General features: G+C 37.4%; 1 protein-coding gene across 4 annotated transcripts in view; it reads right to left on the reverse strand.

The window, feature by feature from the left end:
- Window positions 1–15,070, reverse strand: part of CTNNA3 (catenin alpha 3) — a 499,026-nt gene that overhangs the window by 109,061 nt on the left and 374,895 nt on the right. For all 4 annotated transcript variants that reach the window (XM_065638800.1, XM_065638799.1, XM_065638802.1 and 1 more), the window contains one exon: window positions 13,441–13,641. In XM_065638800.1, coding sequence (XP_065494872.1) covers window positions 13,441–13,641 — 201 coding nt within the window. The remainder of the gene's footprint in view (window positions 1–13,440; window positions 13,642–15,070) is intronic.

Raw genomic sequence — 15,070 nt, forward strand, 5'->3', positions numbered from 1 at the left:
AAAACCCCACAACCTGCCCAAAACCTTGAGGCCAAGAATTATGGAGCTACAGGGAGAACTTCCATAGTGTTTAAATTCCAAGTGACATAAAACTTCAAAGTCCTATCTCTACAAATCTTAGAATACAAACAAAACAAGAATAAAACTTCCATGAGGCTGATGAGCAACAGATTTAGTGAAGTATCAGGAAAACAAAATGCCAAAATCTGAGCTAACTCCAGTCATCCTATAAGGCAGAGAGGTAGGAAAAAACAACTTTGAGCCCAGCAGTTACTAACATACAAACTTCTGCGTTGTCTCCAGTGTCTCCTGGTGTTCAAGTGGTTATTACACACTTGGTACACGGAGATTTTTATGTACTACGGTGATGTTATGTCAGGAGGCACCAGTGTAGTTTCAGAAGCACAGAACAGGTAACTGGGTCAAAGTTTTCCAATATTAGAACCATACTGACAATCAGTTGCCCTTCAAAACATTAGCAGTAGACAATAATCTAAACTTGCAGCCATTTACTTTAGTGGATTACTAGAAATATTCTATTTTTAGTAATCTGTTTCCAGTGGGTGCACGATCAATTTACAAAACCTGAAAGTAAATGAATTAGCCAGGATGGACAATCCTGCACAAGACTCCCACATTTCTTTGGCATAAAGACAAAAAAATTGCATATCCCACTGGGAAACATCAGAAATGAAACTGGGTTTTTCAGGCAGTTATCAGATACTTTGACATATATGTTAGTAAACAACAAAATCTTAAAATACTAAATTGCCTCTGGCAAAACGTATTTGAGAAAAGGGTCACACGACTTTTTAGTACATCTACTACAAAAGTAACTTGGAATTAAATAATTTAGTCAAGAATAATTATATTTCATGGAAGATTGCTGACATTTAAAAAGCAAGCACAAGAAAAATACACCTCGCTACCCAAAATAATCAAGTTTTTAATTACAGTGAAATACCAATAAACAGTGTCAACTGCAGAAAAGATACTTTTCTGAACAGTGCCATAAAAATACTAACTCTAAATTTAACATTAATAGCTAGCCTCAAAATGATTCGGAAAAGATGGCCTCGTGCAAACCCTGTGCATCTGCCTCTGGTCTTTGCTGTAACGCCCAGCGTGCTGTGCACTGGAACCCTGCCTGGTCTTTCTGTCCGGTATGACAACCAACAATGGTAAAACTCAGGGAAGAACGACTGGGACATACGGGTTTCGAAACATTATCAGCAGAGTTAGCGGCAATAATTCCAGTGGTTTCAGTGGATTTGAAATTAGGTCATATAAGCAACCACACAGAAACATTCATTACTACAACATGGTACTACTGACATTGTTTTAAATTAAAAGTGATAAAGGAATGCTGGTATATTTAAGAAGTATGTTCAATTACAGTATGCGATAATTTGAAACCAGTAAGCCTGCTAGTTGCAAAAAGTGAAATACCACTGACTAGCTTGTTTGTGACCAAGGTGACAAAAACTCAAGTGGTTCTCTCTAGGCTTTAAGCTAAATTTTGCTACCATGTGTGGCCCTTTCGTTGTGTTGTTCATGGGCTTTTTGCCCTCTTGAATTATTTTCTAATTGCCTTTTCATTTAAAAAAATGGAAATTTCTCCTAGAATACCTTAAGTCACCACACTGCAACATATTTTGCCCCGTAACAGCATTAACCAAACAGCTGCCAATAACATTTAAAAAGAATATTCTTCAGTATTTACCTGAAACTTTTCAATCAACTAATGACTAATTAAATTAGCAACATTTACAGATATCAGTGCTAATGCTAGTATTATCAACATGAAAAAGCTCTTTAGGTAAAGAAAGTTCTGTACAAGAATCTAGAGAAACAGTGACAATGATTAATTCTAATGGGTACTGACTGATCTGCACACAGAGGCAGGGTGAACTCCAACTGCGACCGACGGCTGACAGACAAGAAAGTGTCAATTACATTTCCTGCTACTTTCAACTCCTATGTAGAGAGTTTGGAAAGGCTGAAAGACTTCCAGAAGATTCTTTTTTGTTGTTCTTTACTTGTGGGTTAGAGTTTACAAAGGCTGACTACAAGAATACTTCCTCCTAACCTGCAATGCAGAAAAGAACAACTTTCCTGCAAGACTCAAAGTAGCAGACTTTAATAAAGATTCAAGAACATCAGTTACCAATTCTAAGCACATCAACTCACAATGACTAGAAACTAAAACTGTATGAATAAAACTAGCATTGCTTTTAACACTATTAAGATATGATGTCTGAAGGTGTTCTTAGCTACAGGTACTTATTTGCCTTTTTTGTCTCACAGAACAAGATATAAGCAAGACAAGCAAAGAAACTGAGTAAATACAAGATAACTGTTGTTATTTAGAGAAATCTGGAGCACTGCTGAAAATCTTCCCATTAGCTCTCAAGGGAGAAAAAAAAAAAACCAACAGTTTTAAAAGAGCACACTACAGAGCAAACAAACACTTCGAAAAACAGATACCAATAGGCTTTAAATGTTTATCTGCCTATCTAGAAATGTATTTGATTAAATCATGCAGACCGATTGCATCTGTTTGCAATGTCACTATGCTTCACCTCCATTTAATACATGATACTTCATACAAGAAATCTGCATTAGCATTCTAGAGAAATTTGTAGATTCACAATGAGGTACCTGCAACTCTTTTACAGCAAAAGTCCTTCTCAAATGCTAACGCTACATATTTTTAACAGCAAGCAAGCCACTAAGGAAGTGAAGCAACTCTTCTTTGGGGATTTGAGACTGCTACTGCAGAGTATGAATGCACGTGTGAAAACATTTATTCACCCAGGCAAGATGAGTCTTACATGAATGAGGCTTGGTGTTTAACAGGAGCGAAGAGTCACAAACACACTGTTTGAAAAGGACTTTACATATCATTTGGACCACTCTCCTGCTTAAAAGATGGACACTGCATCAGGTCAGTCATAGTTTCGTCTAGCTAAGTGTCGAAAACTTCCAGGGACAGAAATGTCGTTGCATCTGTTCTAGTGTTGCACTACACTTTTAATAAACATGTCCCCACATCCCCATGTCCTACCTGAACTTCTCAGGCTGCAATTTGTGGCTCTTGCCCTTTCTCACGCCACCTGTCTCTATGCGATTGCCTCTTGGTTTCCACTGCCACAGGTTAAAAAAACCCTCCATCTCTCGCCCTCCTCACAGCCCCTGGCCATCCTCAGAGCCCTGTGTTTTCCAGAAATCTTTTTCCAGTATTTCTGAATTTAGCAAGGCCTATTTTGAAAACTGTACAGCAAGTACATTCCTGTTTCCAAAAGACGTGTTCTCCGATTTTCCCTCACCCTCTTTTGGCATTCCTCCTATAATCAATACATCATCTTTTTTTAATGTTTGGCATACTACCATTGAATATTATTTACTTTACCATGAATGCTTCCTCAGAGATCTGCTTCAGAGCTTTTCGTGAAATCTAGCCTCTCCCTCCTAAAAAACAAGCACATATATATATATATATATATATGTGTGTGTGTGTGTGTGTATATATATACACACACACCTCCCCTCCCCGCCCCCCACAGAACCACTAACAAAAAAACACGGGCCCGGGAAATCTAGGAACAATAAAAAGAGAGTCTATTACTTGTAGCCACCTTCTGGAAGAGATCCCTAAACGCTTCTGACTTAAAAGCCTAGGAATGAGTTTCAGGAAATCACTTTAAGTCTCCCGCAACACCAAGAATAAAGTTACTGGGAAAACACTAATAGTCTGATACAAGAAATGCTAACATGCAGCTTCATGTCAGGAAAAAAGTAATGAAATTCCTCCAGATTAAAAAAAAAAAAAAACCACCACACAAAACCAAACCAAACAAAAAACTCCAAAACAACCAACCAACCAACAATAACAAATCAACAACCAAGCAAACAACCACACAACCACCACCGCCACAAAAAACACACCACTACAGGAAACACAAGCTGTTATAACATCTACGGCTTCTCCCATACAATTCTGTTGATCAGAAGGGGCATCACTGTTCCCTGCCTAACCCAACTGGCAGGCTCTGAGTATTCCAGGAGGCAAGCATGGCAGCTGCTTTACATTGCTTTGGAAGGGTGAAGGATTCTTTAATGCATTTATTGTACAATGCCCAAGGCGTACACCTTCTAATCTGCTAACTGAAGCTGTCTGCCTTTTAATTTTTAATTCCTGACAGCAGTCATAAAGGAGTATGAGTGACAGATAGTTCTATATTCCTGCATGAAACTCCATGGCAAATGCTCTAAAATTGATGGATGTATTACTTATACTTTGTGTGCTATCTACTGAATTATTCCAAAACTGCTCCAGCTGCAGTTGTTTAATAGCACTGGGTCTGGTGTTCTCACAAACTGTGAGTCACAGCAAAGCCCACAATGACTGAACTGGCTTCAGAGATGACCTTGTACAGTGCTGGCAGTGGTGGGATTCTGACAGAAAACAGAGTCTGGGCCCCAGAAAGTAAGGACAAGCCCTATTTACAGAAATATTTATTCAGCATATAATGCATTCAATGCCACTTCTCCAAATGCTGCCATGAATGGCAGTGCTGAGAGACTTACTGAGATCTCATGTGAGCAAAATGACCACAAGTATATCATTTATGATTTCAGCAAGACTCAGTTTCACTATGTTAACAGATTTATAAACCATACATAAATACATATGCATACATAAATCCTACTGAATTATTCATATGCTCCCTCCATCAAGAACTGCTGCATCATTTCCAAATCTAACAGTTCATCATTACTAGGGAGGGAACCAGGAAAAGCTGAGGGTGTGTTTGCCAAAGAGAAATCTGGGTAGGACACTATGAAAATCTTAAGCAGAGCAGACTTTGGAATTGTTAGCTGTAGAGAGTTGGAAATCTTATTGGGGGAGAACATATAATTTTATGATTATGATACGGCATGTTATGATAATTATGAATTTTAGTATAAAACATTTTAAAAGTCTTCCATGCAAAAATGAAAACTGTGGAAGGTGCTTTTTGTACATTCAGGTTAGAAAACAATAACAAGTGATAGCTATGAAGAACTCAGAGTGATCTAAAGCTGAAGAACAACAAGTTACTGTAATTTTTCAGGTCTAAGGAAATCCTTAAGGAGATTGGATTCATATTGATGACTTAAAAAAGGCCTCATAGATGACGTAACACAGAATTAACTCTTAAACACTAATGATTTGTGAAATAAAGTTACTCAGTCCAAAGTTCTGTTCAGGAGGCAGATCATGCTCTGACACGTAAATGTTACAAAACCAAATGGTTAAACAAATAGTAAATCCCAAAGAATTCAAAACATTTTGGTCTATAAGAAAAAAACCCCAACGAAGTATGTCTGACCAACTGGCTCCAGGAAGCATCAGAAAAAGTCAAAGCTGCTAGGTTAAGAAATACAAAGGATTTATAAACCACACAAAAACTTTAACTGCTCTAAGACAGGTGCCATCTCCAATGCACTACACTGTTCTAAAAGACAACAGGACAAAAGGATTCCTTGAATATTGAATGGCAAAGGAAATAATTGTTAAACTAGTGTCTGAGACACAGAATGTTAAACATGGACAAATGCAACAGGCACAGCATGCTTATCCTAATTCCCAAAAGCATGCAAAATAACAATAGTATCAGGGTTTGTAGGTGCAAGACCAGGAGAAAAGCATTATGACAACAGTAATGGCAAAACATTGCTACAGAGGCTCTGGAAAATACACTCAAAATAGCAACTCGAAAGGTTACAAAGCTGGAAGTGAAAGGTATACTACAGAATTGCAAATGTAAGGTCCTTAATATCAGAGAGGTTAAGACACTTAAGCCCCTGTGCAAGAAAGTCACAGCTGAAATGAAGGTAATGGTTTTGATATGGGCACACAGATAAACACTGTCCGAGCTACAGAGTCTGCTTCAGATCAAAATACTGAGTGCAAAGAACAGTAGTAGTTCCCTGATATTGTTATCAGCTTAAGGAAGAGCTGTCATTACAAATGGACTTCACTGAACAATACCAGGACAGGGATTCTTAAGATCTAAAAGAGAAAATATATTAACAGGGATAGATAAAGGTTATGTGCACATTGGAAAGTCATGAGTCATTCCTTAAAGTAGCCTCAAGTGAAGAGAAGCAGTGAAGATTTATCACAAAGTGTCACATAGTATGAACAGAGAAGGGCAATTCTACTGAAGGAAAGAAAAAAACAATCTGAACAAAAACCAAAACAAACCCACCCAACAAAATTTGACTCTCAGAACATACATAGATGTAAATTTATTATACTAATGGGGGGGGAGCACAAAAATGACAACAAAAACCACCACGCTTACCAACTTACCATACATTATTATGGTATCATACTTGCCTACCCTACAGGAATCAAAACCTGATTTTACTAAGGGCTTGTGGAAATAAAAGAAACAAAGAAAACAATGGTGTTCCTACTTCAGGGAAGGCTTATGCAGGTGTCCCCTGCTCCAGAATCAAACTGCCAGTAAGCCTGGCTTCACCAGGGTACGTGGAAAATCGATTATCATGGGAGCAAAACTTTGAATTCACAAGAAATCCTCCATTTTCTAGTTTATTCCACAAATGCCGCTTAAACTGAGGCACTCTTCCCACATCCCCCTCTCCTCTCCCCACGCAACTAGCTGAAGTAAGACCATGTATGTCAAACCAGTGCTGGCAACAGAAATGTCTTTACTATCCTAATTCTCGAAAATGAACTAACAATGAAAAAAATATCCAAACTAAAGTGAAAACTGTAAAAATAAAGTTATTAGCTTATACATAAGGATAAATTTATTTTATATGAATGCTGGCTTTTAAATGCTATTCTTACTTTTACCATGAGAAGGAGGAATGTTTTTAGAGACTGACTGTCCCCAGGACTAGTGCCCCAGACAGCTGAGTCTGCACTGGTCCCTTGGAAAAGAAACAGGGAGAGATGGGTGGGTATTTATCTGCAGCGACCCACTGGCACTGAAGAGGTAACAAAGAAATCAAAACCTTAAATCAACAGCTTTTACTGGACAAAGCCTGCTGGAACACTACACTGAAGAGGAGTTTCTTCTCAGTACCTTGAATGATCACGAAGTGCAGCAGCATTTTAAAGCAACCGTATGTGTAGTTGAATGTATGTTAACTCCCACACAGTGTTCATAATGAACATGGGCATTACTAAGAATGAAGAAAAGCTATTTTTGAGCTCCAGGAAATGGAAAAAAAGATTAGCAAAAAGAAATGGTGTTCAGTGTCATCATTTGGTTATCTGTAACACACACACAAAAATTGATTACATTTCTTCCTATTTTTCAGAACATTCTTCACATCTGAAGCAAATCTCTCAGTTTTTAGAGCCAACACTTTAACATAAAAGGATTAGAACAGAGCCTTACAGTAAAAAGCTAGCTGAAGACTTCACCAAATTGAGGTCATAAGAGTAACAGTCACAAGAATGGACAGATATTGTTTAAGTTGTAGTCTTACAATCATCATGTAATTATGAACACAAAATATTTTAGGCTAAGTCACACAAACATCCTCAGCATTTTTCTTAATACACTTTTTTCCCCGTCTTAGCTCTTAGAATAATTCTCTGTTGAATAGTGTCTTACAAGCTGTTCCTTGCCTGAGTTCTAAACCAATTCCACAAGCTTGCACACTCAAGCCTCACTCCAGTTTTTCTATCAGATGTTTCGGGGATTTTAAAAAAATATTTTACAGTGAAAAGACTCAGTCCCCTTTAGCAGTCTTTGAACTTTACAAGCAAGGGTAAAAACCTCTGAATACTAGACAGACTCGAATTGCAAATATCTTTAAATCTCACTCTGAGGGTGGTGAATGAGTAGAAAACATTTTTTCATTTACGATACTCATCTTTTTAAATTAATGAGAACTTTTGATTTTGCATGCGCCACATAATGAGATTCACACACTTCATTTTAGCTACCCTCAAATAAACTACCTAGAATAAAACTGGTCATATTGATATCTTTTATACTACAAGAAGAGACATGGAATATCAAGAGCTGATTCATCCTATCTGAAAATGTATCTTACGAAAAGTCAATGAAGTCACTGGAGGTGGTTTTCTCTCCCCATTTTGGCTTAGATGGCATGGCAAAAGAGGATGAAGTAAGTACCAAATGTCAGAGCGGACAGGAGAAAACAGACCAGAAAGTGTTCTTATGTTTCCTCCTTCGTGGGTGTCTTCTGGGTGAGCAAGTGTTTAACATTCTCAAACTGGAGAAAACAGACAAACCCTGGTGCAAAAGACTCAGAGAGCGGACAAAAGAAACAGTAATTTCACATAAGCAGTTGCAACAAGCCTGCAAACTGTATTTAAAAAAGGCAAGTGAAGCATCTAGGAAAATACAAAGTCATTAGCTTATGCACATAAGCATGTGAGACATGGAGGTCAATGGAAAAGCTAAATAGAAAGCAGAAGGTGGAAGGAAGCTCATATCACCTAACACTAATATATTTTATTGCCAAGAGAAATTGCATTTTTCCAGAGAAAAGCAATGCAGTAGATTTAATCCACCCTGCAGAATCACTTAATAAAGTACCATAGAGGAAAGCTCTGCTTCAGGTGGAGTAGATCAGTTTTAGGATGGAAGCTATTCAAGTGATCATACTGAAACGGCTACGAGGTGAGAGGAGACTCTGGAAAGTGGCCAAAATAACAATCCTGGGACCAAGGGGAAAATAAAAGAAAATAATAAATAAATAAATAAAATCATTAGTGACATTGGAAAACATGATGCTGTTAAAATATGCTGCCGATACAGAAGACAGCTGGGTCAGGAAGAATTGAATCACGTTCAGGACAAAATCATAGGACAGGACTTAAAAAAAGGTAACCAAAACTTGTGAAGGTTTTAAAGAAAAATCACTGAACACAAACCAAATCTCTCCAGAACAGGTCTAAAAATTTAATGTGTTTGGCCCACTGGGGCCAAATGTTCTAAATCCAAGTAGAGGCAGAATTGTCACATTGACACAAGAGCAAAATGTACAAAATGGCCATGCATAAATGCTAGAAGTTTGAGGAAAATCTTCAATTAAAAGTAAGAGGTTTACACAGCTCTCAGGGAGATAATCAGGCCACGAACTGCCCTTGGTATCTCCCTACTAGATCAAACAATTATGATTATGTAATACTCAACATAAAGCTACTCGAGCCTCGTGAATAGGTCATGGGGACTGTTTGGACATGAGGTTCTTCCTTAACTCTGAAATGTCAAAAAACTTGTACTTACCCAGCCAATGACTCAATAAAAAAACATCTGTTACGTATTTTGCCCTTCAGTCCCGAATTATAAGTAACATTGCCAGTATCACATCGGAAGAGCAGTAATATCTGAAACCGTTAGATTTCAGACAATTCAATTACTACTTCATAGTTTATGGGTGCAAACATCATATGAATAACAGGTTTAATTACACAATTTATGCATATGGGTATTTGTAAATATTTGGAAAGTATTTGGAATTCACAGTTAATGGACACAGATTTATAAACATTTTCTGAGGCAGGAAGACATTTTCAAATCCATGTTCAACTTTATATTTGATATCACCATTCTGTCTCAGAGATTAAACTCTGTCTAAATCCATACTCCAAAGGGAGTGAGAACAGTATTATGTGTCATACCAGTATGTGTCTCAGAACAATGCCTACAGCCGACCTTTAATTTGAGAACAGTTAAATTTGTTTTTCAATCCAAATACAATGTCATTACTATTCATAAACTTAAAGGTAATCCCTATCCCTATGTGAATTACAAGGTATTTCATAATTCTGGTTGTAAGATGCTGTGGACAATGCTTTGCTGTAATTCCATCAGCACTACTGGAATACAAAAATGTTGACTCCAAACCCCAGTGACACAGGGAACTATACCTCCACTAGTTTCTTAAGACAGTTAAAACACTTATCTTTGTCTCCACCCTTTTCTTTGTTTTTTACAAGATCCTTAGATCTAAATAACTAGAGAATTTATATATGTGTATGCATACACATATATAGTATATTATACTCTGACATGAAAGCAAAACTGTAGACAAAATTTACAATAAATACACATATCAACAGATACATGCCATAATATAAACTGTTTACTTAAATTTAACTGCTGCAGATTCTGGCAGGCAGTAAGATGACAGAGTAGACTTCAATATTTAAAAATACAGTGCGAGGTTACCCTTCCAGTTTGGATGTGGAAATGCCTTAGATTTTCATAAACAGTTTCTCTAAAGGTTTCATTTTGCTTTCAAGTACACAAACCCTATCAAAATGCAAGGAGCTGCATACTTCAACCTAATCAACAGTGCCAGACATCAGGAATGTCTAACCAACAGAGGTACCAGTACTAACATTTTCAGTCTTAACCATAGCAGAATACAGCCTGAACCTCTACCACCTCTGTACTGGTATCATCCAAACAGGAAATGGTGGTTGAAACAACTGCCTGCACAGAGTGTACAGTCCACATGATTGAACATGAGCTTCTCGAGTGCTCTGCAAATGTTTCACACAGACCCGGGGCCACGCGTTTCCAGGGCACGATGCTGAGTTGCCATCATGTCAAGCAGGGAGTTGCTGGAACGCTTTCCAGCTCTCTTTCCTACCTAGGTGCCCTTCCCACTGAAACCTAGGAACAACAGAGGAGAAGAGTATGTCCCAATCTCATTGTGATGTAGAACAAGGAGCAAGTCACACCAGGAGCTGGGATGCACTCCTGCACACCACAGTTAGCTGTAGCCTCATGAACTTACATAGGATCGCATAGGAACTCTGTACAGCCAGTCCAAATGAAACTACCCTCACGATCACATCATATATTCTCTTCCTGCAGTCTTCTGCTCCACTGCCTTCCAAACTGATCCTATGGACGTCAGCCTCCTCTAATCCGTAACCCTGGCATATGTCTAAAGCAGGTCCATCTAGTGACCTGAATTAAGCAGCTGTTTTGTAACAAAACTGTGTATGATCACATAATCACAATGTCATAATGCATATACACACAGAGTGCAAATTACGGCTGCAAAGACAACTTTAGTTCTGGTATTACCTAATTGAGTGTGACTCCACAATGTAAACAGTGCTCTTATAGGGCCTTGCTAAGTTTGCTTGGGGTTTTTCTTCTTGTTGGAGTAAAGGGAAGGGGACAAAATGGAGGAGCGATATAACACCAGCCTGAGAATGCAGACACTCCACTGTATGGTGCTGCAGAGATCCATTTGGTTATCAACAACTTGTATCTGAACAGGCCTAACACAACTTGAGCTAAGAGAAAGCACCAGTTTCTAATCTGCACTGTACAGCAGTATTATGGTATTGTTGCTGAATAGCTCACTTTACCAGCTCAAACATCTGATGTCTTCCAGCTGAAAAGACAGACACTCTTTTCGTGAATAGACTGTAATGCAGAGAATTTGACCTCATCTTATTATCTCAGCATGTACACAACCTCAGTCTTTGTTTTAACAAACAGTAAATGTATCTGTTCCTCTTTATGCACAATTTCTCTATCCTGTTAGCTCCAATTTGAACCCTTCCCATTTCTGGCTCCTGTTCTCTCATTTGTGCTTTTATTTCTCTGCAATTTCTCAGTACGTTATTATTCTATAACTCTATTTTCACTAACTCTATACTCTGCCTGCAGTAATTTCTCTTCAGTAACACATTGCCTTTCCACTGGCCATCAAGGACACCCTTCACTGCCCTAGGTTACTCATGTAAGCTAATTTAGAACCTAATCACAGCATAAATACACAGCTCTCTCCTAGTGAAGCACCACCTTGCCATCAGCTGGCTCCTGAAAGAGCCAGCAGTGATAGAATGTGATCTGCATTTTCCTTGTAAGCTGAAACATTTAAAACGAACAAAAGAAAATCATCAAGCAAGCAAAAAACCTTGCATGATTTGATGTTTGTTCATTGCATATCATATAAATACAGGTAATTATGAAAAGTACATGTTTCTTTTTTTCCGCTCCTGTTGACTAATGTAAAGATAGTGGATTCTTAGGTTTGAAGTACTGCAAAGACATCTGAGCAGATAACACCATGCTTGATGTACCTTGACAAAGGCAAACATTCCAAACGAAACCACTTTTGTGTCTTCCTGTCTTTTGTAGATACAAGGATTTAGGGACATTTTATATTACTGTCAAACCAAGGCAACAGAACAGAAATCAGTGTCAACACCTACTGCATTTAAACACTACCAGTTTCAAGAAAGAAGGGCTTAGCTTTTACATGGGAATCAAAACTATCCTTTCCTATAATTGCTGCTTCCCTTGGCATTTGTCATAATACTTTCAGGAGTCATGAAAAAAGCATGTCATGTTGAAAGTTTTCAGATTTTCTCATCAAAATGTCAGAAAAGGAGATAAAACCATGCAAGACTATCTCAAACTCCTCTCACTATTTTGTTCCTTTTGCCACTTCATTGCAATGTCAATTCACTTTTGTTTCACATGAAGATAGTTCTGTCCTGGACCTATTTGAACTCATTAAGAAAGAGCTCAACAAAATTCCTGTCTTTTGCGGCAAAAAAATAAATGTCAGCCAAATGTAAGATACTAGAAATTTGTTTAGACTCACGGAGCTATGATTTAGACCTCCACGTTCATGAAGCTAAATCCTGTATTCCAGAGATGTACAGACTTTCCAGAAAACTTAATGGCAATTTTTTTTAACTGCCTGACTATTAGACTTGCAGCCACTGAAAACACGGAAGCCCTGGGAGCTCCACGACTTATTTTTTTAATTAAGTAGACACTATGAAAAGGCCAGGTTTATTTGTATGAACAACTGTTTACATAAGCAACAGAAACCATTTATAAAATAGAGCAGTTACACCTCTCCTACCCTCTTTTTCAGTATCACAAAAAAGGAAATGGACACTAATAGCCATTGTAGGAAGTTCCAACTTCGCACATTAAAAATGAAGATATCTGGGGATATTTAACTACTGCTCAACAGTCCTTAAAGTGGTAAGTGCACGCAAATCATGAACCTGCTTCTCTTTCTCTGAGTTTGCCTTTCATCTTCTTAGAACAGATGTGGCGAGGCCAGTACAAAAAAGGAGAAAGCTGCTGCCTCATCAGTTAGAAGTTCCCAAACACTGCCACTTAAATTTATTTAGAAACATCCCTAAAACTCTTCCATAATTTAAAAAACCTTATACAGATGATGTAATTCAAATAAAATTTTAAAAATCAGTTTTGAACTGCATGGTATCATCATAATTGGACAGCATGGACTAAAGAGACAGAGATATCACGAATCATTAGTGCGTAATTAGTGCATTAGAGAATCACAGGTTTCACTTTAACTATAGCATATAAAAGAAAGTTTCCACCACTAAAGAAACTAAGAACATAGCTTAGAAATCAGACTTACCATTCTTGGTCAAATACTGAACATTTGTCATCACTCCTTCAGTGTAAGCCCCTGGTTCATAATTGTCCATCTCACCCGAAACAATATGAGCTACTCTTGAAGCACGTCCTCGGATTGCACCCGCTGCACGATCTAAATTGTCTGCATTTTGCTCTCTCAGTGCAATGATACATTTGTTTACATCCTCAAGAATATGGCTTTCTGCAAATAAAAAAATATATATATATATTTTAAGATAGCACTTCTTAGATAATCAGACATATTTTAGACATGCAGTTGATTGCATTTTTTTCTTCCCTGTTGAAATGTATCATCCAACAGAGGCTTGGATAAAAAAAAAAACTTACAACATGAAATCTACACTGAACTGCCCTTGCAATCCTTAAAATAATTTATTGATTCCTAGAATTCAAAGGTACAGTAATACTCTCCCGCAAGCAACAGCAACAATAAAATATTGGGTCAGAAAGTGCTATAAAAATATGAAAACCACAAAATCTTACATATGTAGCGCATATTTACAGAATGAAGGAAAATTTAAAGGGATCAAAGCTGTTACTTATTGTGGAAACCTTCTTAAGCCACCGTGACAAAAGGTTCCACAATGAGATGAATCCCTGTCAACAAACAGTTCCCCCGAAACTAAACTAATTACTTTTACATCAATGTGTTAGGATGTTCACGTTAAATTCTTCTGTGAATAGAGCAGTATTTTTGCCTGGTACTAAAATTACACTATTACTTATTAAACTATTGCAATATGTGTCACTATTATAAAATGTATAGTGATTACATAATATGTCATACAATTTACATTTCTTATACTAATACATTTACTGTATTGCTATGTGATATTGGTTTATATACTACTGGCGACTTTTAAATAACTGTGCAAACAGATGTCTCTATATGTTCAGTATCACTTATCAATGTATGTAACACAATTACGCAGCACTGGCATTCCTACTATAGCTACTTTCCTTGTGCCTTCTTGCCACACAATACTTCCCCCTTTCTGCTATCTCAGTCATCTCCTAACGACAAGATTTGTCTTTTCTATCATCATGCTTTCAGTCCTACAATATTTTTTTCCTTATCAGAATTTCCCTCTTTAGAATTTATCATTACCTCAAAAATTTAAAGCCACGTGGAGGAAATTAAGAAATTCTGGTTTTCTCCACCTTGTCTACAGTATGGAAGATGGTTTCTTGTCAACACTAGTTAAATTATTTGCTACGACATCTCCAAAGCCGACCTGTTTTTACTGTTTAAAACATACACACATTACAGTCACCTTCTGCCTGTCAAAATACACATACATTCAAAATTTTAAATTATTGGCACAAACCAGAACATAAAGTTTCGCAATAGGTAGGGAAATTTTGTTCATCTATGTGAAACACATAATAACACAGAACTTTCAAAAGTCAAAAAGTCTCTTCAGCAATAGTTCTTGGATGAGAGGTTAAATGGGTTAAAGATGATCTTCCCAGTAAAAAGCTTTAAGAAAAAAATAAACTTGTGCAAAATCATCCCCTTACTAGAGGGCAGAAAGATGCAACAAAACAGGATTATTCTTCCATAAAACAAGAACAAAACACACAACAGCATATATCACAGTAATTGCCAT

The sequence above is a fragment of the Caloenas nicobarica genome, chromosome 7, assembly GCF_036013445.1.
Source record: "Caloenas nicobarica isolate bCalNic1 chromosome 7, bCalNic1.hap1, whole genome shotgun sequence".
NCBI classification, from domain to species: domain Eukaryota; kingdom Metazoa; phylum Chordata; class Aves; order Columbiformes; family Columbidae; genus Caloenas; species Caloenas nicobarica.